The 27,973-nt window shown below is 44.7% G+C and overlaps 1 protein-coding gene across 2 annotated transcripts in view; it reads right to left on the bottom strand.

Moving 5' to 3' along the window:
- Positions 1-11,287, bottom strand: part of SFT2D2 (SFT2 domain containing 2) — a 51,546-nt gene extending 40,259 nt beyond the window's left edge. Inside the window, exon 1 of one of the 2 annotated variants that reach the window (XM_033942410.1) lies at positions 11,058-11,287. In XM_033942410.1, the coding sequence (XP_033798301.1) occupies positions 11,058-11,120 (63 nt within the window). In that variant the 5' untranslated portion in view covers positions 11,121-11,287. The remainder of the gene's footprint in view (positions 1-11,057) is intronic. The other variant, XM_033942409.1, reaches the window with a different exon arrangement.
- Between the last annotated feature and the right edge of the window lie 16,686 nt (positions 11,288-27,973).

The following is a 27,973-nucleotide window of genomic DNA, read 5'->3' as shown; positions in this document are numbered from 1 at the left end:
CCTGGATGGAAAATCACAAACTTAAACTCAACCAAGACAAAACCAAATTCATCCTCCTAGAAAATGACAAGATCCAAACCACAACCATCCTAGACATAAACGCAACCAAATATCCCATCCAAACAACCATAAAACTACTTGGCATGACCATAGACAGATGCTGCACTATGCAACCGCAAATAAACAAAACAACGCAAAAATCATTCGCAATCATGAGAAACCTGAGACAAGTCCGAAAATTCTTTGAAAGTACACAATTCCTACTTATAGTACAATCCCTAATACTAGGTATATTGGACTACTGTAACATACTCTTCCTCCCATGTCCGGCAACTACGATAAGACAACTCCAAACAATCCAAAATACAGCCTTAAGACTCGTCTATTCATTGAAAAAACACGACCACATCACTGAGGCCTTCATCAACTCACACTGGCTCCCAATCCAAGAAAGAATCCAATTCAAATTCTACTGCATATTACCGTATTTTCACGCAAATAACACGCACCCGTATAAAACGCGCACACGTGTATAGCGCGCAGAAATCACGATGATAAGCACAAAAACTTTGGTATAACGCGCTCACGATTATACCGCGCATGCTGCCCGACTCTCCGTTCACCCCCCTGACTTCCGTGCACTGCCCCGCCTCTCCGTGCGCTGTCCCGACTCTCCGTTCACCCCCCTGACTTCCGTGCACTGCCCCGCCTCTCCGTGCGCTGTCCCGACTCTCCGTTCACCCCCCCCTGACTTCCATGCACTGCCCTGACTTTCCGTGCGCTGTCCCGACTCTCCGTTCACCCCCCCTGACTTCCGTGCACTGCCCTGACTTTCCGTGCGCTGTCCCGACTCTCCGTTCACCCCCCTGACTTCCGTGCACTGCCCCGCCTCTCCGTGCGCTGTCCCGACTCTCCGTTCACCCCCCCCGACGTCCGATTCATCCCCCCCCCCGGCAGGACCATTCGCACCCCCACCCCGAAGGACCGCCGACTCCCCGACAATATCGGGCCAGGAGGGAGCCCAAACCCTCCTGGCCACGGCGACCCCCTACCCCCACCCCGCACTACATTACGGGCAGGAGGGATCCCAGGCCCTCCTGCCCTCGACGCAAACCCCCCTCCCCCCCAACGACCGCCCCCCCCAAGAACCTCCGACCGCTCCCCCAGCCGACCCGCGACCCCCCTGGCGACCCCCACGACCCCCCCACCCCCCTTCCCCGTACCTTTGGAAGTTGGCCGGACAGACGGGAGCCAAACCCGCCTGTCCGGCAGGCAGCCAACGAAGGAATGAGGCCGGATTGGCCCATCCGTCCTAAAGCTCCGCCTACTGGTGGGGCCTAAGGCGCGTGGGCCAATCAGAATAGGCCCTGGAGCCTTAGGTCCCACCTGGGGGCGCGGCCTGAGGCACATGGGCCCAACCCGACCATGTGCCTCAGGCCGCGCCCCCAGGTGGGACCTAAGGCTCCAGGGCCTATTCTGATTGGCCCACGCGCCTTAGGCCCCACCAGTAGGCGGAGCTTTAGGACGGATGGGCCAATCCGGCCTCATTCCTTCGTTGGCTGCCTGCCGGACAGGCGGGTTTGGCTCCCGTCTGTCCGGCCAACTTCCAAAGGTACGGGGAAGGGGGGTGGGGGGGTCGTGGGGGTCGCCAGGGGGGTCGCGGGTCGGCTGGGGGAGCGGTCGGAGGTTCTTGGGGGGGGCGGTCGTTGGGGGGGAGGGGGGTTTGCGTCGAGGGCAGGAGGGCCTGGGATCCCTCCTGCCCGTAATGTAGTGCGGGGTGGGGTTAGGGGGTCGCCGTGGCCAGGAGGGTTTGGGCTCCCTTCTGGCCCGATATTGTCGGGAAGTCGGCGGTCCTTCGGGGTGGGGGTGCGAGTGGTCCTGCCGGGGGGGGGGGGATGTATCGGACGTCGGGGAGTCGGCCGGGCAAGAGGGCTTGGGCTCCCTCTTGCTCCGATCGTGGATGCGGGTGCGGGTGGGAGCGCGTGCGAGTGGTCGTTCGGGGTGGGGGTGCGAGTGGTCCTGCTGGGGGGGTGAATCGGGCGTCGGGCGGGGTGGGAACTATGTTTGAAAACTTTCGTATACCGCGCTCACGCATATAACGCGCGAGGGGTATGCGCGGTAGGTAAAAACGCGTATAACGCGCGCGTTATATGCGTGAAAATACGGTATTTAAAACCCTACACGGAGACAGTCCATCATACCTGAACAATCGCCTCATCCAAGCAACCAATACCAGACACAGAAAAACGCACTCCCCATTCATACCCCCCCCATCCAAAGAAGTAAAAAGAACAAAACTACATGACGGCCTCCTAGCCACTCAAGCTGCAAGACTAGACAACCAGATCTCCAACCTTCTGATGACCACCCCAGACTATAAGACGTTCAGAAAAGAAATAAAAACCACACTCTTCAAGAAATTCCTAAAACAGCAATAACAACACGACCTCTAAAAGCCCTTAAGATCTACATCCTACCTCTCTAGCTACTCATTATAATTCATGTAATTCTGTAATTCTGTAACTCTGTAATTCGGTAATTCTGTAATTCATTGTAATTCTGTCTTTAAACTAACCTTTGTAATTCTGTAATTCGGTAATTCTGTAATTCATTGTAATTCTGTCCTTAAACTAACCTTTTGTAATCCGCCTTGAACCGCAAGGTAATGGCGGAATAGAAATCCCTAATGTAATGTAATGTAATGTAATATAGTGGAATTAGAAAAGGTACAGGGAAGGGTAACAAAAATAACAGATAAAGGGGATGGCATGACTTTCCTATGAGTTAAGGCTAAAGAGGCTAGAGCTCTTCAGTTTGGAGAAGAGAAAGCTGAGGGGAGATATAATAGAAATAAAATATGAGTGGAATGGAATGGGTAGATCTGAATTGTTTGTTTACTTTTTCCAAAAATACAAGGACTGCCGGGGGTGGTTATATAATGAAGCTACAAATTAGTAAATTTAAAACAAAATCAGATAAAATATTATTTTCACTCTAAACTCTGAAATTTGTTACCAGATAGAGAATGTGGTAAAAGCAGTTAGCTTAGCAGCCTTTGGCCCCTCCCACTGCATCCCAAGATGCTTTGAGGGAAGCCCCATCATTTGCAGCAAGCAGCCTTGTAGGCAGGAGGGAGTGGGCTTCCCTCCTACCATTTTCTCATCTAAAGGTACCGGGAGGTGGGGGGAAAGGGGGTAGGACTCCGCGGCTCAGCTGATCCTAGCAGGTGGAATCCCTATCAGCTGAGATGCCAGGAATCCCCGAAATCAGCTCAGCTGATGGGGGTTCCTCTCCCATGATCAGACAAGGTAGTTGGTAGGTACACTTACAAAACTTGATTTTGTGCGTTTTTCATGTGGACGTTTTTATTTTTGAAAATGGGCAAAAAAAGATAGACATCCTAAGGACCAAAACTTATACCTAGGCTCATTTTCAAAATTAAAAAGATGTTTGGCAGCTTTGAAAATGGACATTTTTTCCTACTGGGGTTGTAGAGGTCTTGCACAAAACGTCTAACCTCAGACTTTGTGGCACACTATCAATTATGCTCCTATATATTTTTAATTCCTGTTTTTTATTCCTCCTAGCATTTGAATTGTCTCTCTTTTATGTGGACTATCCAGAGTTAATTAAAATGGGTCGCAACATGGCAAATGAGGTTTAACGTGGATGTGTAAGGTGATGCATGTTGGTAAGAAAAATCTTATACACGAATACAGGATGTCCGATGCAGTACTTGGAGAGACCCCCCCCCAGGAAAGAGATTTGGGAGTACTGGTCGACAAGTCAATGAAGTCGTCTGCGCAATATGTGATGGTGGCGAAAAGGGCAAACAGAATGCTAGGAATGATTAAGAAGGGGATCACAAACAGATCGGAGAAGGTTATCATGCCACTGTACTGGGCCATGGTATGCCCTCACCTGGAATACTGCATCCAGCACTGGTCGCTATACATGAAGGACACAATACTATTCGAGAGGGTCCAGAGAAAAGCTACTAAAATGGTTAAGGGACTGGAGGTGTTGCCGTACAGTGAGAGATTAGAGAAACTGGGCCTCTTCTCCCTTGAAAAGAGGAGACAGAGAGGACATGATCGAAACGTTCAAGATAATGAAGGGAATAGACTTAGTAGATAAAGACAGGTTGTTCACCCTCTCCAAGGTAGAGAGAACGAAAGGGCACTCTCTAAAGTTAAAAGGGGATAGATTCCGTACAAACGTAAGGAAGTTCTTCTTCACCCAGAGAGTGGTAGAAAACTGGAATGCTCTTCCGGAGGCTGTTATAGGGGAAAACACCCTCCAGAAATTCAAAACAAAGTTAGACAACTTCCTGCTGAACCAGAATGTATGCAGGTAAAGCTAGCCTCAGGGCACTGGTCTTTGACCTAAGGGCTGCCGCATGAGCGGACTGCTGGGCATGATGGACCACTGGTCTGATCCAGCAGCGGCAATTCTTATGTTCTTATTGTGTTTTGCCCCATTTTTCATTTTCAATTATATTTTTCTTTGATGTAAAACTATAAATGCATATTTAAAAAAAAAAAGATGAAATTGATAAAGATAAGGCTGAATTGATTAACAAATATTTCTGTTCTATGTTCACAGCTGAAGCACCAGGAACAAGACCGCAGAAGAAAAATGCAAACAGAGCTGGAGGTGTGATAGACCCTGATCGATTTTCAGAGAATTATATTCATGAAGAGCTAGGTAAACTATAGGTTGATAAAGCGATGGAGCCGGATGGTGTACATCCGAGGGTACCGACCTTTCCAATGCTTCTCTAGAGTCGTGAATGGTACTGGAGGACTGCAGAAAGGCAGATGTGGTCCCTCTCCACAAAAATGGAAGTAAGGAAATAGGGAACTACAGGCCGGTAAGTCCGACTTCTGTGGTAAGTAAATTAATGGAAACACTTTTTTAAAAAAATAGTGATATTTCTGGAATCCATTAGATCACAGGACCTGAGGCAACATGGACTCACTAGAGGCAGGTCTTGTCAGACAAATCTAATCAATTTCTTTTACTGTGTGACCAGAGAATTGGATAGTGGGAGATGTGGTGTATTTAGATTTTAGCAAAGCATTTGACAGTGTTCCACACAGGCATCTAATAAATAAACTGAGTGCCTTCAGTATGGGCCCCAAAGTGACGGACTGGGTCAGAATTGGTTGAGTGGAAGGTGACAGAGGGTAGCGATTAATGGAAATCGCTCAGAGGAAATGGATGTTACTAGTGGTGTGCCTCAAGGTTCAGTTCTTGGGCCTGTTCTTTTCAACATTTTTTGTAAGCGATATTGCTGAAGGGCTGTCAGGTAAGATTTGCCTCTTTGAGGATGATACCAAAATGTGCAATAGAGTAGACATCCCTGATAGTGTGAACAACATGAGGAAGGACCTAGTGAAGCTTGAAGAACGGTCTGAAATTTGGCACTTAAAGGTTTAATAAAACTCAAAACCCCTCACATTCAATTACATCAATAATGCAGATATAATAAACGTTGAAAAATGAAAGAAATATTGAAAATCTATAAACTATTCTTAAAGCTTTATTAATAAGTATCACTGTATCTAGAAACTTTATTTAACAATCTAAATAAGCTTAATATAAAAGCAATATATATATATATATATATATATATATATATATATATATATATATATATATATATATATATATATATATATATATAAAACGCAAGCCCCACAGACAAAGGACATAAGCTTCATGATCATGAAGAAAAAAGGGATCCCAAAAGAGAAAATACCCTCCCCCAAATTAAAAGAAAAACAAACATTGAATCAAAAATAAACACAAGGAAACTTGATCTAACCCAGAATAAGTCTAACAGACATCCACAGCAACAAAGGTAATATCAACAAACATGTGAAGCCAGAAAAAAACGGATTAAAGCATATTAAATAAATAATTCAAAAAGGCATAGAAACAGTCCTAATCAAAATGGCTTAAAAAAAAACTCCAAAAATCCAAACGGACTTAAAGTGAAGGTCGACATCAGTGAAGTGCAAGCTAAAAGTTCTCAAAGCAGACCAAGTAGACACCACAGGAACAGGAACAGAAGCATTCAGTGCTCACAATCATGAAGCCCACGGGCTAGGGGGGCAATTCCTATTCATTAATATTCTTCTTAACTCCTTTTCCTCCTTCCTTGACACAGGGCGTGTTTCAAGCTTTCTTTCTCAAAAGGAAGAAATGCCACTAAAACCAAAAAATAAATGTAAACTAAACAACGTACCAAAAACAACCACCAACAAAAGAAAAATAGAGAAACAAAAAAACAAACAAATGAAAGGCAAACCTACCGGGCAGGAAGTCAAAGCTCAGCTCATCAAGAACATGACTCGCTCAAGCAAACGTCATGACGACAGAGAGCTGCAAAGGCATTTAAATATCCTGAACCTAACAAAGGCCAGCTGACAATACTGAATAATAAATGAGATGACGAAAAACCAGCAAGAAACAGTTAAAGATCCATATAGAGGGGCTATAATTAAACCAAAACAAGCGGGGGAAAAATCAAAAACAATCAAAAAGAAAAAAATGAAACTTGACAGCAGTTCAATCCGGAATCAGCCACTCTATTTCCCTATTCAGGCCATTAGGCATGACAGTCTGCCAGGCAAAAATCAATCTCTGCTCATGAAAAGTTAGCAGACGGGAGATATCACCACCCGATGGTAATGACAAACGTTTAAGTACACAAAAGCGAAGATCAGAGACAAGATGGTTATACTGGGACCAATGATCAACCAACGGAGCATCAGCTTTACAAGTTCCAATACAGCTAAGATGTTCAGCAATACGAGCCTTAACGGCTCTCTTGGTCTGGCCAATGTAAACTTTCTGGCATGGACAAAAAATGCCATAAATTACCTGGGTAGAATTGCAATCAGTGTGATGATGTAGAAAAAAATATTTGTTTGAATTAGGAATAAGGACTTTATCAGTAGTCATGGAATATTGGCAGTATCTGCACTGGTTACAGGGAGCATGACCTTGAGTAACATTGGGAGCAGTGGCACTTATCCAATGTTTAAGACGTTCCCCCAGATTTTTGCCACGCTTGAAAGCAAATCTGGGACGTTCCTTGAATTCAGAATGAAAACCTAATAAATGCCAGTGCTGACAAATGATATTTTGTAGCTGAAGAGACAGCAGAGAAAAAGGTAAAACACATGTCATTCTACAGTCAGAAATATTATTATCAGCTTTAGGATGCAGAAGCCATTGGCGTTCAGCATTCATGGCGCGTTTAGAGGCTTGTTTGATAACAGCTGTGGGATAGCCACGTTGTTGGAATCTCCGGGCCATGTTGCCACACTGGGCCCTAAATTCGTCTTTAGAAGAACACAAACGTTTCAATCTGAGCATTTGGCCCATAGGAATGCTGTTACGCAAGGCTTTTGGATGGTAACTACGATAGTGAAGGACAGTGTTAGTGTCAGTCGGTTTGCGAAAAATGGAAGTCTCAAACTGACCATCAACATAACTAAGCTGTACATCTAAAAAGTTGATAACATTAGAATTATGGGTCATGGAAAACTGTATATTGCTGTTGCATTGATTAAGGTAAAGCAAAAAATTGTCCAGATTAGATCTTTTGGGATCCCTTTTTTCTTCATGATCATAAAGCTTATGTCCTTTGTCTGTGGGGCTTGCGTTTTTTATATATATATATAGCTTTTATATTAAGCTTATTTAGATTGTTAAATAAAGTTTCTAGATACAGTGATACTTATTAATAAAGCTTTAAGGATTGTAAAAGAGGGGAGCTAATCAGTAGTCTTATATTCCATCATTTTTAAATTCAGAGTGGATTATAACAAGAAAAACCCTACATTAAGGGGAGCACATATACTTAAATATTATTGCACAAAGAGATAAAATATCAAGAATAACATTTATCAAAAGAGTTGGTCTCTAAAACTTTACAAAAAATAATATATGAATTCAGGCTTCTTATTACTAAAGGAACATTGCTCCACGTCTCAACTGCCTGATAAGAAAACGATTATACCAGTTCACTCTTCCTAATCACTCTAAAAACTGTTGAAAACTGAATTTTAAAGCTACAAATACTCCATGTAGCAATAAAATTAGCTGGAATGCATAAGAGAAATGTTAATTGTTTGAGTATTACCATATAAAAGTAGTGGTCTTCAATGAAAGGCCCGTGACCCAATGGTGGCCGCAGAAACCTTTTGGATGACCTGCACAGCTGTCCAGTCCAGGCTTCCATCCTCCCCGCCGCGGCATCTATCGCTGCAGACGTTCTTGCACTCTTTGGGCCGCCGGCTAGCATGAGTGAAGTAAACATGCTACCCTGGGCAGCCCAGAAGCTTTCCCTCTGCTACTGCTTCCTGCCTATGTGAAGACAGGAACCAATAGCTGTCAGCGTGCTTACTTTACTCACACTGCTGACAGCACAAAGAGTGCAAGAGCAGCACATTACCAGATCCTGTGGAGGGGAGGAATGAAGGAGAGGTGGTTATTAGAGATGCTGGACTGCAGGAATGGAAAGGAAAAAAAAGAAAGAGACGCCAGACCGAGAGATGCAAGGGGAGGACGAAGATGCCAAACCATGGTAGGGAGGAGGAGGAGGAGGAGGGGGAAAGGGAAGGAGAGAAGAGGAGACACCAGGCCATAGAAAGGAGAAAGGGAAGGACAGAAATGTCAAACTACTGGAGGAGGGAGGGAAGGATAAGAAAGAGTTAGGGGGAGAGGAGGAAGATAAGGACATAGAAATGCCAGATCACAAAGGGGGAGGAGGGAAGGGAAGGAGGAGAGTGATGCCAGATGGAAAGGAGAGGCAAAAGATGTCAGACCACCAGGGGGGAAAGAGAGGGAAGAGATGCTGCACAGAGATGGAGAGGAAGGGGAGAGAGAGGGAGGAGATAGTGCACAGAGATGGAGGGGTGGAGAAGAGAGATGGAAAAATATGCTGTTTAAGAATAGATGGGAATAGGGGAGAACAAGGAAGGAGGTGATGATATGACATGGAACAGTAGATAGATATGAAAAAGAAGCAAAAAAATTGAAGAAAGTTGAATATTAAAAATTAATGGCAAAATGAAGGAGGAGAAAAAAAAAAAGACAGCAAATGGATAAGGCCCTGGAAACCCAAAAGAGCACAGACAGAAGGAAGTGCAACCAGAGACTGATTAGAAAAATAAAAATCACCAAAGGTAAGAAAAATAATGATCAGGGCTAGAGTAAAGATGTATTGAGGAGTCAAAAGGTACTGTACTTCAGTGGCTGACTTCACCTTAAATGACCCTGTTCAGCCTGGACCCCCACCTCTCCCTCACTCTTGACACAAGCAGGCCAAATGAGAGGAGGAAAAAAAGTGAGACTCTCTTACCCAGGGCCATGTGGTTTAAGACACCTGATATAGGGAAATCCTCACATGCAGTGCAGTCCTCTGTACAAGTACCACCACAAAAAATCAATACCACCATGTCCTAGGGAGGCATCCAGCAGCATTCTGTTCTTCCTGTCACCATCTATCAATGTATGTTTAATGCCACAGTCATTTGCATGCCATTAGTTTACTCTATCAGGATCAGGGACATAGCAATGGGTGAGCATGGGCCCATCCACCTGTGGCGCAAGCCCACTCAGCAGCAGAATACACATAGCTGGTAAGGATTCCCAAATCCTACCAGCTGATATCCTTAGCCTAACCCTGGAGCAAGAGTCAGCAGACATATCGCCAGTTGCTGACACTGGCATCCTGTGTGTGCTCATTTCATAGGGTGTTGGCATCAGAAGCTGGGAGAACGGCAATTAAGTGCAGTTCTGGGGTTCGGGCTGAGGGATCCCCACCAGGTAAGCACTACTCCCTCTAAGCCAGGGATCTCAAAGTCCCTCTGGATCTTTTCCAGATAAGCCCCGCCAAAAAGTTAACCCCCACCACAGTTTTAGCTAACACCATGCTAAGTGAATACTTTCCTCGGAGGGCTTCAATAGTTTAATAATTTATAAGGTGGTGGTGCTTAAGTTTTCGCCCGTGCACTTTTTGCATTAGTGGCGGGGCTTATCTGGAAAAGACCCGTCCTTCCTTGAGGGCCGCAATCCAATCGGTTTTCAGGATTTCCCCAATTAATATGCATTGAAAGCAGTGTATGCACATAGATCTCATGCTTATTCATTGGGGAAATCCTGAAAACCCGAATGGATTGCGGTCCTCAAGGAGGAACTTTGAGACCCTGCTCTAAGCTGTGCTAGAGTCCTCCAACCTCATTGCTTCCAGTGGTGGATGATATTGTGTTTTTAATCACTAGTGACAGATCATTTGGAATCCTGCAGAACTTGCCCGTTTCTTGCTATTGAAAAATGTGATATTGCAACAGCACCTGCCAATGGCAGGAATGTAAGAGGAGGACACCTGCATTGCTTAGAAGGAACACTACAGTCAAGGTATTAATTTATTTATTTATTTTTTTTTTGGGGGGGGGGGAACACCCCATCTTCTGATTATGCTACCAATCAAATAGTAAAAAGATTTTTGCAGTCTATGTATTAAAACATTGTGTTCTTTTAAGTTAAGAGTTAACAAACACATCGCTAATTACATCAGCCCTTTTTTGTACAGATTATTTTGCCCTAAATTTAGGTTTACCATATGGTTCCAGAAAAAGGAATGGAAGTAAGGAGGACAAATTGAGACATCCAATGAAAGCAATGGAAGTAAAATCCGGATGTCTCAATCCGTTCTCCCTTTTCCAGAAACCATATGGTAACCCTACAGGAGTAGACAAAATTGTACACAGAACTGCATTTTTTCCAGGCTTTACTACATCAACCTGATTACAGGCAGGAGAAAAAAAAAAGATACTTGTGCTATTGTGACGATTTACTTGCCTGGGCTTGGCTACAGAGTATCAATTAATTGCTTTGTACCTCTTATCCTTCCCATGAGAAAGCCAAGCACACCGTCAACACGCACGTACTGCATCCTAGGCAACATACTCAGACGTAGCCATAGCGCTCCCTTAAAGAAAGTATTGCCCCCGTTCCCCTCCCCACGAATAGTTTACCTCCGCCAGCCCGCCCCGGTCCTCTTCGTCCTGTCCACTCAGGACCTTTTTCAACTTATCCATCTTCGCTCCAACTTACAGCCGCGGAACGCTCGGGACCCAACTCTCTCCCTCTTCCGATTCCACTCCAACAGGTGCCTGCCCTCTCCTCATTGGTAGCAATCCGGTGACGTAAAAATGAAGCCGACCAGACGCTCGAAGGATTGGTGCGGAAAAGCAGAAGACGACGACGCTACGGTAAGGTGCGTTCAAGCTTGGCCAACCAATTAGAACCTCTGCTGACGAGCAGGAAGGAGGAGCAAATGGAACCAAGGCGCTCGAAATGTGCGTAGTGCATCGCACTCGAGTGTGTTGTGTGAATTGTTGGGAGTGGGCGTGAATGGGTGAGCGGCTGGCTGGTTTCTGTGTGCTTTATCGATTGATTAAGGGAACCGGTTTCCTTTGGATCATAAGAAAGTGTGCCAAGAGAAACAATTTATTCTGATTCTTGTTTTTTGTATGTCTTCTGAGAGGTATCTTGAGACTGTTTTCTTTGTGACTACAGCGCTGCGTATGTCTGGTAGCGCTATAGAAATAATGCATAGAAAATAGTAGATTTTTTCGACAACTTTCAGATTCCCCCCTCCATCGCGATATTTTGATGATTAAGACGGTTATGGTCATTCCAGCACCACTCTTCCAAGGGTAATCGTATAAAACTGCACAATTGGATTGGGGGGGAGGGGGGAAGAGGTAAAACGCGGACCTCGTGGATTTTAACTGCATGTCCTTTAAAAAAAAATCTGTTTAGCTCGGTTTTGACAGCTGCTGTTGATTTATCTCTGACAGACCTCTGCATGAGGATCCCCCGGACCTCGCAGATCTTAAAAAGAAAGCGGCCGTGGAACGGGTCTGTAGGGATCCTTGTTTTAACTTCGGCAGACCTCACGGATCCTCATCTTACCTCTTCCCTAGTTAAAATGAGTTAAAATGTGGATGAGTTAAAATGTGGATCCAAAGAGTGAGTGAGCGAGATCCATGAGGTCTGCGGAAGTTAGAAAATGAGGATTCCTGGGGTCCCCACACCAAGGCCGCTTTCTTTTTAAGGGCATGTACTTTTAGTTCATTGGGGATCGCGTTTTAACTTCTATCTTTGCTGGTTTCTTTTTGTTTGGGTTGGGATTGTTGGTGCTGAATACTGCATGAATTTCCTGCTCTCTTATCTTAGCTCTTCCCTTTGTTCCGCCAATCTTTTTTGCACCCCAGTGCCCCCAAATGCCTTCTAACTGGGGGCTCCATGGATCCCGTGGTCCAAAAGCGCAAGGCCTTAAATAGAAAGTGGCCGTGGTATGGGGTCTGCAGGGATCCTCGTTTTAACTTGCGGACCTTACAGATCCAACTCGCCCCCAAGGTAAGCAGATTTTTAAGGACATGTGCTAGAGATCTGTGAGATCACTAAGTCCACATTTTACCCCCTCTCCAACTGGATATCATACTATAAATATATATATATATATTTTAAATGGAGCTATTGTGCTCATTCCCCAATTTTGAGCAAACTCCTTGACTGTGTCCATGGAGGGATAATGTCCATTGGATTTATCACCCCCAACATTTTGAAAAATTGGCTCCTGTGATGCTCGCTTTGGGGGTTCGACAGTTGAGGATACAGATGGGAGGTTGAAGCAGGGGCTGTATGATCTCCTGGGAAGAAAGTGTGTCTGTACCGGAATCGATGCAGCCGAGAAACTAATAAATATCAGAGATGTTTAGAGAGGCCTCCACTGAAGAGTCAAGTAGAAAACCTTGGGGCAAAGTTTACACTACGGAGGGGAGAGAACCAATAGGGCTAGGGAAAGCTCCAGTTGCCACTGCTGTGTTTGGAGACCCCCAAGGAGATTGCTGTGCAACAGATAACAAATATATGTCGCGAGTGCAAGTACATTCTCAGCAATTTTTCTTTAATTAAAGTACTGAAAAAGGAGACCTGGTGGCGTACAAAAACTAGGCATATCTTTATTGAATTTCAACAGTTTATAAAGCATTCAGGTTTTCTAGGATGCGGGGAGGTAGTTCTGCAACTGCTGCTAGGACACTTGTAGTTGCCTAGTAACCCTACTCCTTGGTTATTAAAATGAGAAAAATTAAATATTGCATTTTTAAAAAAGTTGGCCATATAGGTATGACAGCCTAACTTTTTTGACAGACATGCTATACTGAGAATTTCCTCTTCATATACTGAGACTTGGTCCCCAACTCTCTTAAGGATCTTTTTATGAAGATACACTGAAATCTAGACTTAGTACATTCTAATGCAGGACTTGACCTATGTGTTAAGACCAGATATATTGTGGTGTATATTTAAAGTTATGGTTGTTTTTTTTTAGGTTGTGCACTAATATTCAAGTTAGCATAGGAACATTTACAACCACTACCTATTTAGGAGGCACTAAGGGGTCCTATCAAGCGGCTTACTGCAGGCCACACTGAGGTGTCCCATGGTAAAATTTAGATATGCGTGTGTGCTGCCCACATGCTAATAAATAAATGTTAGTGTTTGTGCTAATCAGTTAGTGCAGCCACTTGCAGTGCTCTAACTCAGTGTTTTTCAACCTTTTTACACCCATGGACCGGCAGAAATAAAATAATTATTTTGTGGACCAGCAAACTACTAGGACTAAAATTTAAAAACCGCGTTTCCGCCCCATCTCCGCGAGCTCGGTCACCTCAGTAACTATAGAAAAATAGACAAATATAGTGCAAAATATAGACAGCAGATATAAATTCTCAAAACTCACACGTTTGATCACTAAATTGAAAATAAAATCATTTTTCCTACCTTTGCTGTCTGGTGATTTCATGAGTCTCTGGTTGCGTTTCCTTCTGTCTGTGTATCCTTTCTTTCATTTCTTTCTTTCTGAACTCAGGCCCAAGAATTGTCCCTTTCTGTTCCCTCCCTCTTTCCTTCCTATGTTCTTAGTGCCCCCGGTGCCTCCTTCCCATGTCTTTTAGTGCTTCCTTCTCATGTCTTTAGTGCCCCCAGTGCTTCCTTCTCATGTCTTTAGTGCCCCCAGTGCTTCCTTCCCATGTCTTTAGTGCCCCCAGTGCTTCCTTCCCATGTCCTTAGTGCCCCTTCCTGTCTTTAGTGCCCCCAGTGCCTCCTTCATATCTCTTTAGTGCTCCCAGTGCCTCCTTCCTATGTCCCTCTCACTGCCTTCCACACTTTGTCCCATCCCCACCCCCAAAGCCAGCCTGTTTGCCTGCCTACCTCCTTCTCTCCCTGCCTCACAAAAAAATAGCCTCCCTCCTTCCTTTCCCCTGCTCTCACCGCCCTGCTGCTGCTTCTAAAGCCGACAGGAAGTCTTCTTTCCGACGTCAATTCTGACGACGGAGAGGACGTTCTGGGCCAGCGGCAGCAATTGGCTGGCTCAGAACGTCCTCTCCGACGTCAGAATTGACGTCGGAAAGAAGACTTCCTGTCGGCTTTAGCAGCAGCGGCAGGGCGGTAAGAGAAGGAGACCTGGGGAAAGGAAGGAGGGAGGGACAGGAAATGATTGCCTGTCCCGTTGTCCCCGAGCAACGGGACAGGAGGTCTGAAAATGGACCTATGGTCACGTTAATTTTGCTGGCCCTGCGCGGACATCCTTCCCCCCTTTCTCTCCTCCCTTCTACACATAAGTTCATGTAATCCTTTTTCTTCTTCTCTACCCACTATTTTTAAGTTCTTGTAAACCGTGTCGAGCTCCATACTCATGGAGATGATGCGGTATATAAACTTAAGATTAGATTAGATTAGAAATTTCCTGCGGACTGGCACCGGTCTGCAGACCGGCGGTTGAAGAACAGTGCTCTAACTGATCAGTGTGTGAGCCCTTACCATGTACAAAATGGGTAGGGGAGTAAGGGCCTATGCACTAATAGCAACATTAATGTGTGGCCATTAATGCCGAAAATAGAAAAGTGGTCATTTACCGAAGCTTTGTAAAAAGGTCCCTAAGTGCTTCTACTTTAACCTAGCATTAACCAGTTAGTGCACTAATGCAAATGTGCTAGCAGTGGTCTCAAAGTTGCGGCCCAGGGGCCACATGCGGTTCGCCAAGTACTATTTTGAGGCCCTCGGTATGTTTATCATAATCACAAAAGTAAAATAAAACAGTTTCTTGATCATATGTCTCTTTAGCTATAAATTGCAATATTATTATTAAGACTTAGCCAAAAGGAAAGATTTATAAACTATAAAGAGTTTTACCTCATGCAAAATTGTCATTTCTTTAATAAGACATTAACTATTTTTTTCTGAAGCCCTCCAAGTACCTACAAATCCAAAATGTGGCTCTGCAAAGAGTTTGAGACCACTGTGCCAGCTGGTTAATGTTGACACCCCTCTAAAAAATATATTTTTTAAAAATAGCTAATATGAGATGTTACATAAAATATTGCAAAATATTTTAATGCATTTTGTAATAGCATGTTGGGTAACGCTGAACTGCTCATTGACTCAACGCCCTTTAGTAAAAGGGCCCCTTGATGCAGCTACACAGTCTGAGCCCATAGCATCAGAAACTGGCTGTAGTACTCAAAAACATGTTTATGAACATTAAATTATTTCTATGGATACATTTTATTTTGTTTTTGATTCGATACAAAGACATGTCAGATCACACTGAAACTTCAATCTGGGTACATGTCTGTGTGACCATTACCTTTTGTAAATTCAAGCTTTGGTACCCCATTCAATAAGCTATGCTTTTCTTTAGTGCAACAGTTTTATCTGGATTTCCCTGTGCTAAGGTTGCTCATGATCAATGGTCAATGATCAAAATCAGTAGTAGTGTAGTGGGCATAGAAAATATATGCAAAACACATAGTAAATGACAGCAGATAAACATAGAAACATAGAAGATAACGGCAGAAAAGGGCCATAGCTCATCAAGTCTGCCACTCTAATGACGTAATGTAATGTAATGTAATTTATTTCTTATATACCGCTACATCCGTTAGGTTCTAAGCGGTTTACAGAAAATATACATTAAGATTAGAAATAAGAAAGGTACTTGAAAAATTCCCTTACTGTCCCGAAGGCTCACAATCTAACTAAAGTACCTGGAGGGTAATAGAGAAGTGAAAAGTAGAGTTAGAGGAAAAATAAAAATAAAATAAACATTTTAACAAGACAGCATTGATCTAAATACTTTGGAAGGTAGAAGAGAGGAGAGAAAGGAATAGAAGCATGATGAAGTGGAGCAAGTAAGTTTAGGAGGAGCGATTGACGTTTCCAGAAAGGGCTTCTTCAGGGAAGAGACTTGGCCGACAGTCCCAGGATGTCTCCTCCCCTGAGATGTTCTCCCATCCATGCATTCCCTCCCAGACACACTGCCCGTGCCCCAGCCGCTCCAAGGAGGCTGCCCCAGATGAGGCCCACGGTGAATGCAGAATTCTCTCCTCTGCGGGAAAGCCGCCCGGAGCCAACAGTCGATCTTCTTAGCGGATTGCAGGGGGGGGAAGAGTTAACACTCTTGGTAGTATCGGGTCTGTGTGCTCTCGGTGGTTGTGGCTGGTCTCGTTGCTGCTTAGGTGTAAAAGCAGTTGATCTCCACTGCTGCTGATATTTAAAAGCAGGCAGATTGATCTCTCCCCACCCCCCTTGATTTTACCCCCCTAGAGATCCCACATGTGTATCCCATTTCCTTTTAAAATCTGGCCCGCTGCTGGCCTCAATCACCTGAAGTGGAAGTTCATTCCAATAAAGACCTGAACTGTCCATCCCGTCTGCCCAATAGTTGCACTCATTATACATTCATGATTAAATTAAGGGCTCCTTTTACGAAGCTGCAGTAGCGGCTTTAACGTGCGTGACTTTTCATCACGTGCTAACTCCCGCACTAGCCGGAAAACTACTGCCTGCTCAAGAGGAGGCGGTAGCGGCTAGCACGGCCGGCGGTTTAGCCCGCGCTATTACGCGCATTAAACCGCTAACGCATCTTCGTAAAAGGAGCCCTAAATTGTCTTTTAACTTTGATATTTCTGAACCTTTGACTCTAAAGTCCACTTGGGTTGGTCCTTAGGTTCCAACTACTGGAGTTGCATTCGAAGCTCACTCCAGCCTATCCAAACTATTTCGTTTGCGGGATACAGACTGTAAAGGTCTGCTCAGCACCGTCCTTATGTTCCAAATTACTAGCATTCATGTCAAAGTCCTTTCCAACTCATCCTAAACTGAGTTGCCATATATGGGACACAGACTGTGCAAGTCTGCCTAATACCAGCCTTAGTTCTTCAATTTATATCATTCATTTATTCATTATTCATTCCCGCTATAATTTTCTTTGGAATTATGCTAGACACTTCACTATATTAAGGTTTGAAGTCTTTCTACTACCAGTATTGCATTATGAAATACCTCTCTTATATGTCCCACCGTTGTTATTTATTGACTGAGCAAGGTACTGTTCTCTCCACCCTCTCCAGGATTCCTTTCTGACTCTGTTGGAGTTGCCATGTGTGATTACAGAATTGTTCATTACTTGTATTGTATGCTATCTGACTACACTATTTGTCTATTTATGTTATTGTACGCTATTTGTCTATTTATGTTATCGTACACTTATCTGTTTTATATGTTAAGTTCTATTTTACTAAAAATACCAATAAAAATATTTGAAATCATTTTTTGATTAGAGATTGTCTTTGTTCATCCCATGCTTTTTTAAATTCTGTCACTGGTTTCCTCTCCACTACCTCCCTCAGGAGGGCATTTCAGGCATCAACTACCCTCTCCAAAGACAAATTTCTCTAGATGTAAAATCTGCACTAAAATCTTGGATTAGCACCGTGAGGCCCTGGAACAGAGAGTCTCCAGTGCTGAAAGAAACCCCCCACCCTCCTCCAGACCAATTATACAGTGGTGCCTCACACAACGAACTTAATTCGTTCCAGGAGCAAGTTTGTTATGCGAAAAGTTCGTTATGTGAAACGCGTTTTCCCATAACAATACATGTTAAAAAAAATAATTCGTTCTGTAGCATAAAATATGCTAAGATGACATAAAAAAAGATAAATTTTTGGTTATTATTTTTATTTAGATACATCTAAAAACATAATTGTTTTTTAAAACAACACACATTTTTTAAATTTAAAGACAGACTAAGTAGAGTCTAATTTTACAGTGAGAGGGCAGAGTCTCAGCGGCAAAAACTGGGACTTAACTGTTCATTTTTTTTTTTTTTTTCTACCGTGTTTCCCCGATGATAAGGCAGGGCCATCAAATAAGACAGCCCCCCCTTTTTAGAAAAAAATGTAAAATAAGGCACCCCCCCGCAAATAAGCCACCCACCGATACCTGCGCTTACCCGAATCGGGTGGTACGGTGGGTGACTCCGTGTGGTCCCTGGCACCCCCGACACGATCGGGGCAAGAGGGAGCTCAAGCCCTCTTGCCCCCCCGACTCCCCGACACGATCGGGGCAAGAGGGAGCTCAAGCCCTCTTGCCCCCCCGACTCCCCGACACGATCGGGGCAAGAGGGAGCTCAAGCCCTCTTGCCCCCCCGACTCCCCGACACGATCGGGGCAAAGAGGGAGCTCAAGCCCTCTTGCCCCCCCGACTCCCCGACACGATCGGGGCAAAAGGGAGCCCAAGCCCTCTTGCCCCGCCGATTCCCCAACTCCCCGACAATATCGGGCCAGGAGGGGGCCCAAGTCCTCCTGGCCACGGCGACCCCCTAACCCCACCCTGCACTACATTACGGGCAGGAGGGATCCCAGGCCCTCCTGCCCTCGACGCAACCCCCCCCTCCCCCCAACGACCGCCCCCCCCAAGAACCTCCGACCGCTCCCCCAGCCGACCCGCGACCCCCCTGGCCGACCCCCACGACACCCCCAACCCCCTTCCCCGTACCTTTCTGTAGTTGGCCGGACAGACGGGAGCCAAACCCGCCTGTCCGGCAGGCAGCCATCGACGGAATGAGGCCGGATTGGCCCATCCGTCCCAAAGCTCCGCCTACTGGTGGGGCCTAAGGCGCCTGGGCCAATCAGAATAGGCCCGGGAGCCTTAGGTCCCTCCTGGGGGCAGGGCCTGAGGCACATGGTCGGGTTGGGCCCATGTGCCTCAGGCCCCGCCCCCAGGAGGGACCTAAGGCTCCCGGGCCTATTCTGATTGGCCCAGGCGCCTTAGGCCCCACCAGTAGGCGGAGCTTTGGGACGGATGGGCCAATCCGGCCTCATTCCGTCGTTGGCTGCCTGCCGGACAGGCGGGTTTGGCTCCCGTCTGTCCGGCCAACTACAGAAAGGTACGGGGAAGGGGGTTGGGGGTGTCGTGGGGGTCGGCCAGGGGGGTCGCGGGTCGGCTGGGGGGGCGGTCGGAGGTTCTTGGGGGGGGGCGGTCGTTGGGGGAGGGGGGGTTTGCGTCGAGGGCAGGAGGGCCTGGGATCCCTCCTGCCCGTAATGTAGTGCAGGGTGGGGTTAGGGGGTCGCCGTGGCCAGGAGGACTTGGGCTCCCTCCTGGCCCGATATTGTGTGGGGAGTTGGGGAATCGGCGGGGCAAGAGGGCTTGGGCTCCTTTTTGCCCCGATCGTGTCGGGGAGTCGGGGGGGCAAGAGGGAACCAGGCGGAGAGAGGGCAGTTAAGCGCAGTGCCTGCGCGGAAGGATGCAGCTCGGGCGACTTCGTTGTGTGAAACGAAGTTCGTTGTACGGATCAAGACATAAAGTTCGTTGTGCGCAGCGTTCGCTGTGCGAGGCGTCCGTTATGCGAGGCACCACTGTACTTACCTAGTCTAGACAGATATCCTACAGCATTCTTTCCCTTACCACCGCCATCTTGGGTAATGGTGGCTTCTGACTCTTAAGGGTGTTTGGGGTAGTTGGAGACAGGGTGTTGGGCTTGATGGACTTTGGTCTGATTCAGTATGGCCTTTCTTATATGCTTATGTTTTGTATTCTTGAGACTTACAGACAACATACAAACACATATGCAGCATTATGTGGATAATAGGTGGTAGGTTAGAATATAATAGGAAAGTTAGGACTAGGATCCCAAATTGAAGTTTCTGAACTGAGCCTTAAGTAAACTGACAGAAATGGTGTTTACGTTCAGAGATAGCTGGAACAACTTCATCTACCAAGAGGAGGCAAGTGATAAGCAGAATGCTTCACATCTATGTACTGACTCTGCACAACCAAAGCAGATGCTGAAATAAGGTGAGGCTACTGAGGTCTGATCAGTAAAAAAGTAACAAGGCACTACACTTCCTTTCACTTGTGTACAGCCAATGATAGGGAAAAGGCATTACTACCTGTTGACAGAAACTGTATAATAAGGGGTACCCTGGACATCAGATAATTGAGGAAGGAGATCACTAGCTTCTAACAGGCAGGAGCGTAACCAGCAGTCTATTTTGGTGGGGAGGGAGGCAAGATTGGACTGTGGGAGTCATACATTTCTTCTCTAAGTTTCCTCTCCGTCAAACAAGCATAAGGTAGAAGAGGGAGAGTGAGAAATTAGAAGAATAGGATGGCTAAGAGAGGGGAGGCCAAGAGTGAACTATGTCTGATAGAAAAGTTGAGGGGCAAAACACATTAGGGGAAAGGTGTATAGATCAGGTTTGCTGTTGACGTTGACAGAGCTAGATTCGGCCATCTTCAATGGCGTCTGTAAAGTACTGTACACACTGTTATAGAGCACTATGGCTCCCAAGGTAGTGGGGGATCGGTGGTGGGGAGGGGGAATGATGCACATTTACCAAAGTTGACATATTAATAAATTAGGAAATACATTTTTTCTACCTTGGTTGTCTGAGTCTTGCTTTGGTCTTAAGTGTCTCATCTGATTTTCACTGTTTTTTTCCTAACTTTCTTCAGGGCTCCTGTCCTTTTGACATTTCTTCTTTCTTTGTATCCTTATTCACCTTGTCAAGCATCTCCTATCTGCGTCCCTATCCCTCCTCTTGTGTCCAGTATTGCCCTTCTGTGACCCTGTCCCTATGTTCCTTCCTGTCCCGTCCCCCCACCCTGCATTGCAGAGTAGGATCCCCCTCCCCATCTTCTGCCCTGGTCATGCATGAACTGAGCATGCTTGGGGAATGCCTGCATCGGCAGCTGTAAGCACTTCTCATTCCTGAAACAGCAGCTCGGGCAGCGGATCTCTTCAGTTGGTGTGGCTTTGGTATCCTCATTAGTCATTGAGAAGGTGCTGCTGTTTTGGAGAGGGCCTGAGCCCCAAGTGGGGATGCTGAGGCCCCCCAATGGCTATTTCACTGAGCAGTTGGACCAGAAGGATGTTCCATGGAAGGAAAAACTCTAGCCAAGAGGCAAAGCAGAGAGAAAAGGGACATCTTTAATGGGAATAATTATAAGTGTGGGCTAAACTGAATTCATTCTTGTTTGGAGTTTATGATTATTTCAAGTACTACAAGTCAGAAAGTGTTTATCACTGAGTGAAATAAAGAGCAATTCTAAAAGGGTATGAGTCATACTGTAATGTCTACAGCGCTCATGCCTTCCTGCTTTATCCCTTGACATGTAGGAGTTCAGCTTACTAGTAAACAAGCGTTTACGTAGTGCCCTAAGATTATTTCTCTAACAGCAGTGAGATTAGAGAAAAAATTCAACCATGGTTTGCATGCTTTCTCAACCATTTTTTTTTCCACATCTACAGAATGTTTAGGAATCATGCTACAATCTACTCTGGAGGCATTGCCTTATTTGGCAGACATTCTTAGTGCTATGTCCTGGCACACTGCTAGAGTTCAGATGTTGCCATTTTCCAAGGTGGTGGTGGTGAGACAAGGATAATTGTTGGATATCTTCCCAGACTAATTAAGTCTAATTGGTCCAATGAGGTCCAGTGCACCGCTATGGATGCTCTCTGGTCAAGGGCCTCCCTGTGCTGAGTGCCTGGGCAGGGGTGCTCTGACCTGCAGAGGTCCCTGTTCCACTGAGGAGCTTGGGCCAAGGTTGCTCTGGACAAGATAGCCCTAGAGAAGGGGAAATTTCAGGGGTGTAAGAGGGGGTTCGGGACCTAATAGGCCACTAGGTAAGTTTTGTGAGGTGGGTTTGGGGGTTCACTGGGTCATCATTGAATTTTTACAGGGTTGGTCAGAATTCTGGGCCTGGGCTCACTGGGTCATGAGGAAACTTGTGGGCTGTGAATAAGGGACAGGGAATTTGACCATCCTTTTACTTTTATAAAGTGTCTTCCTTCCTATCTGCTTGATCAGTTTCCACTCACGCACTGACAAGGTTGTGCACTGATTTTTCTGACTATGCACACTTTTTTACACTGCTTTAAGCATGCCGTTAGAATCAAATAATTTTATTGGCATGACAATTTTACTTGTGTTGCCAAAGTAATGTATTTACTGGTATATAAAGAGAAAGCTGAAGGAGATAAATTACAAAGTAATAGTGAAATTAGTAGGGAAAGCATGGCTCATGAAATTCTTTCCAACCCCTCTGAATGCAAATGTGTGTGTGTTTTTAAAGGGGGAGGGTTTTATTTATTTATTAACCCCTCCTTCCCTTTTATAAAACCATGCAAGAGGTTTTTAGCGCCGGGTGGTGCGCTGAATGCTCTGCGCTGTTCCTACGGTCATATAGCTCGGAGCAGCACACAGCATTCAGCATGCCAGCCAGCGCTAAAAAGTCTTGCATGGTTTTGTAAAAGGAGGGGTTATTTACTTACTTTAACCAAAGCGGGTTAAAGGATCACATATGAGTACATATCTCTCTTCCTTATATAATTATGAAAAATATATTCATTCTATTATAATCAAATAAAATACCCACCCCCCTCCCTCCCCTATTTTCTTAAACTGTGGGCTATTTTAAAATTGCGAGCAGGAACACTTTTTAAAGCCATTTAACAGATAAAATAGCTTTTTGCCCACATAAACCAAGTGCCTGAAAATTCATCTCCCGCTCCATGGGTAAAAGTACACTGTTGCTCCACAGCATGAAGACTTTTTCCTCCACTGGGGCAGGGTTACGATAAAGAATTCCACAACCCTTCATCTTGGAATTTTCAAATCTAAGCATCTTTTGAAGGGAACGAGCCTCACAGAAAATGTGCAAGTATCTGTGGGTACCTTTCCCCTTGGCAATTCTCAAAGGTAAAGTTTTCATGTACCATTTGCGAGCAGGAAGAGGTGGCTGCCAATTTAATTTGTCCAACCTTTGTCTGATGCCCTGATGCAGGCAAAAGCGAAACCTTCGTCTGCAGTGGACAGTTAACTACATTGGACATTCAGCATTTTTCATACTACAATAAGCTATATACTTGAGACAAATTATTTAAATATACTGTATTTGATTTAAAAAAAAAAAGTAAATAAGAAAAATTAAAAATAATAGATAGGAGGTTGGAGGTGTTTTTCTTTACCAATGAGAATCTTCCCTTTCAAGTTTGCTGGCAAAGTTTAATAACTGGCGGCAGATGGAGATCTGGGGTATTTCCTTCCCTCCTTCCTCTTGTGCCAGTTAGTCTATGGGCTCCTTTTACGAAGGTGCGCTAAGCGTTTTAGCACACGCACCGGATTAGTGCGCGCTATAGCATGTGCTAGCTGAAAATCTACCACCTGCTCAAAAGAAGGCGGTAACGGCTATGCGCGCGTGGCAAAAGAAGGCGGTAACGGCTAGCGCACGTGGCAATTTAGCATGCGCTATTCCGCGTCTTAAGGCCCTAACGCGCCGTCATAAAAGGAGCCCTATGTCTCTGTGTTCTCTTAATGACTATGGGGTCCTTTTACTAAGGCATGCTAACCGATTTAGCAAACGCTAACCGATTTAGCATGCGCTAAATGCTAAGATGCTCATTATATTCTATGGGTGCCTTAGCATTTAGCGTGCATTAATCTTTAGTGTGTGCTAAATCAGTTAGCGCGCCTTAGTAAAATGTACCCATTAAACCAAGATAAGCGATCAAATCAAATTTTTTTACAAACTTGAAGACTGCTTGCTCGGGTTTAAGAAAGGAATCATGGTTTTTCACTTGCATTAAAACTACATATTTAATATAAAAAGAAAAGAGAAAAGTAATTAGTGGGATTCCCCAGAGGTCTGTGCTGGAACCGCTGCTTTTTAACATATTTATCAATGATCTACAGAGATGGGAATAACTAGTGAGATAATTACATTTGCTGATGACATAAAGTTGTTCAATGGTAAGAGGATTGTGAAAAATTGCAAAAGGACCCTGGGAGACTGGACATCAAAATGGCAGATGATGTTTAATGTGAGCAAGTACAAAGTGATGAATGTGCGAAAGAGGAACCTGAACGATCGCTGTGTGATGCAGGGTTCCACATTAGAAGTTACCATCCAGGAAAAGGATCTAGGTGTCATAATTGAGGATACATTGAAACCCTCAGCTCGGTGTGCAGTGGCTAAGAAAGCAAATACATTACATTAGTGATTTCTATTCTGCCAATACCTTGCGGTTCAAGGCGGATTACATAAGATTTATCAGGAGTTACAAGAATTGTAACTTTATATAAGAATTGTCATAGGAATTACAAAGAAGTTATATAAGAATTGTCAGGAACTTGCGCCGATACATGTTGGGTATTTGGAAACATTTTAGGTTTGAAAGGGGTAGTGGGTGTGGTGGTGGAGATTGGGAAGGAACTGGTTGTGTTAAATAGGTTTTATGTATTTTTTGAAGAGTAGGGTTTTAGTTTCTTATTTGAAGGTTTTGTAGTCTGTGGTCGAAGACAGCAGATTGGTGATTTGTCTGTCTAGTTTTGCTGCTTTGGAGGCAATTAGATTGTCATATAGTTTTCTTCGTTTGACATTTTTGGTTGGTGGGTGTGTGAATAGTGAGTGGGTCTCCTGTGTCTGGTTGAGGTGGATTGAGTTAGTCGGTTGTTCCAGTAGGATGGGCTTTGTCCATTAATAGCTTTGAAAAGTAGGCAGTAGAATTTGAAGTGTATTCTTGCTTGTATCGGGAGCCAGTGTGAGTCGTGGTATGCTTCTGTGATGTGGTCATATTTTTTCAATGAGTAGATGAGTCTTAAGGCTGTATTTTGTATTGTTTGTAATTGCTTTATCATGGTCGCTGGGCAAGGGAGGTATAGTATGTTGCAGTAGTCAATTAGGCCAAGGATGAGAGATTGTACAAAAAGTTGGAATTGTTTCTTGTCGAAGAATTTTCGGATTTGTCTTAAGTTTCTCATAGTCGCGAATTATGCTTTTATTACTTTGTTGATTTAAGGTTGCATGGTACAGCCTCTGTCAATCAGTACTCCAAGAAGTTTTAGTGTGGGTTGAGTGGGGTATGAGATCAAGTTTATTGCTATGTTTGTTAAGGTTGGAGTTTTGCTGTTTTCTAGGAGGATGAAATTTGTTTTGTCAGGGTTGAGTTTTAGTTTGTGTTCAGTCATCCATGTTGCTACTGTTTCGAGTGTTTTGTGTATTGTGCCTGTTATGGTGGGTTCTGGGTGATCGAAGGGGAGGAGAATGGTGATGTCATCTGCATAGCTGTATGAGGTTATGCCATGTTTGTCTAGGCAGGAGCTGAGGGAGGCTATGTATAGGTTGAATAGTGTGGGAGATAGAGGTGATCCCTGGGGAACTCCGCAAGGGTTGGACCATGGTTCTGATTTTTCTTTAATTTTTTTAACCCTGTAGGTTCTGGATTGTAGGAAGTCTTTAAACTATGAGAGAACCTTGCCTGAGATTCCTATGGAGTCTAGCGTTTGTAGGAGGATGTTATGGTCTACCAGATCGAAGGCTGCAGAGAGGTCTAGTTGTATGAGCATGATTTTCTTGCCTGTACTGAGATGTTGTCTAGCTGTGTCCATTAGTGTTCCTAGTAGGGTCTTAGTGCTGTAGTTGGTTCTGAAGCCAGACTGTGTGGGGTGGAGTAAGTTGTGGTTTTCTAGGTATGAGGTTAAGGTTTTGGCTACTAGGCCTTCCATCAGCTTGACGTACAATGGGATTGAGGCTATGGGTCTGTAGTTGTATGGTTGGTCTGTTGGTCCTTTGGGGTCTTTTAGTATCGGAGTTATGATTTTGCTGAGGTCTAGTGGGAACTGTCCATCTATGAGTAGAGATTGTATCCACTGTAGGAGCAGGGAGCGGAATAGTGTGCTCGAGGTTTTCAATAAGTATGGGGGGCAGTGGTTGAGGTCGCAGGCTGCGTGACTGTATTTATTATATAGTTTGTTGAAGTCTGACCATTGTATGGGTGAGAAGTGGGCCCAGGTTCTGTTTGCTGCAACTGATTCTTTTTCTGTGGGGGGAAGTGAGGTCTCTTCTACCTGAGTGGGAATTCCATTGAACGTGGTTCTGATGTTTGCGATCTTGTTTTTGAAGTATGTGGCTGGGGAAGGGGGAGTTGCTGTTGGCTAGGTAGGGTATGGTGTCTGTGAGAACGTTTAGTAGCTGGAATAGCTTTTTTGTATCATGGGGTCCTTTTCCTATTTGCTTTGAGTAGTAGGTCTTTCTTTTTTCTTTCAGTTTTTGTTTCGTTATTCTCCATGCTGTTTTTGTGGATTCTTGGCTGCTTTTTCTCCATTTTCTTTCTAGTTGTCTGCATTGCTTTTTGAGTTGAAGTAGTTCGTTGTCGAACCACTTGTCTGATTTACTGTGGATTTTGGTTTTGGGTTTTTCTGGGGCTAGTTCATCCTGGGTTGCAGTACTTATACGGTTCCATTGTGAGATGAAGCCATTATGCGTGTAGTGTTGTCTGCTTTTGTCCAGAATATGGTGGGATCAATATGTTTGCGTGAGTGTATGTTGTTTTTTGAGTAATTGGAGTGCTTTTGTTATTGATCCAATTGTTTTCGAAGGAGTATGTGTAGTGATCAGACCAGACGGAACGGTTCCATTTTCTGTTTGGATCTCTGGTTGTGTGGGTTGTTGGGACATGTAGGCTGCGATGTTGAGTTGGTGTCCTTTTTTGGTTTGAGGGTCTAGTATTTTAAATTTAAGGCCTAGAGGTATGATAGTAAGGTTCCTACATGCATGCAGGATTGGTTTTCGAGGTGGAGGTTGAGGTCTCCTAGGATTAGGTTGTAGGTTATCGTTAATGAGTTTTGATATATAAATTCTTCAAATATTGTTTTTGCTGTGATCCAATTACTTGGGGTTATGTAGCAGAGTATGCATGTTAGTGTTCCTTTGAGTGATGTGCTTGAAAGTTGACAGGCTAGTAAATCCATGTATGGATTGGTTGTTTTGTCTTGTATTTTTAGGTTTATTTTGCTTCTGGCTATGATGGCAATTCCTCCTCCTCTTTTATTTTCTCTGCAGACCATTGTTAACTTGTGGCTCTTTGGGCAAATTTCAGTTATTCTGGGGTCCAAGTTTGAGGTAAGCCAGGTCTCTGTGAGAAAAAGGCAGTCTAGGTTATCTTCTTCTATCCAGTTTTTTATGCGTTCTGTTTTGGGGCCTATGGCTCTGATGTTCACATATGCACATTTGAGGGTGGTGTAGTCTGTTGGTGTGTTGAGAGTTGTTTTTGGGTATATGAGTGATCTTTGGTGGGGTTGTTTTTTGGTCTTATGGGGATTTGTTGGTTTTCTTGTTGATTGTGGGGTGGGTTGGTAAGTGTAAGTCTGATAGATTGAGTTTCTATCTGTTGCAGGATGCCAGGTTGGTTGGATGATTCCCTTGGAATTTGCTAAAGTTGGTATTGGAGAGATGTAGTTTGCAGTTGCTTTCCAGTTGGTTAGGAGCAGGGTTATTAGTAGGATTGCTAGGGGGTATTTTGGTGGTGTAGTTCTCATGTTGGTGCTAAGTGTGGCGGCTATTGTAATTGTGAATAGAGGCAGAGTGCTCTTCCGCGCCCGAGACCTGTCTCGGTCTGTCGATGGTGGAGGGTTGAGGGTTCGGAGAAGGCTTAGTGAATAGAAGCGGTGGGAAAGGAAGGTTTGAATTTGAGTCTCTGGACCTTCCAGTTGGCTTGGCAGTTAGTGGTGGTGGGGAGGGGTGGAGTGCTCTCCCA

Source organism: Geotrypetes seraphini, chromosome 4 (genome assembly GCF_902459505.1).
Source record: "Geotrypetes seraphini chromosome 4, aGeoSer1.1, whole genome shotgun sequence".
Taxonomy (NCBI): Eukaryota; Metazoa; Chordata; class Amphibia; order Gymnophiona; family Dermophiidae; genus Geotrypetes; species Geotrypetes seraphini.
Note: the sequence above shows the minus strand (reverse complement) of the source record. Positions and strands in the feature narration are given on the sequence as shown.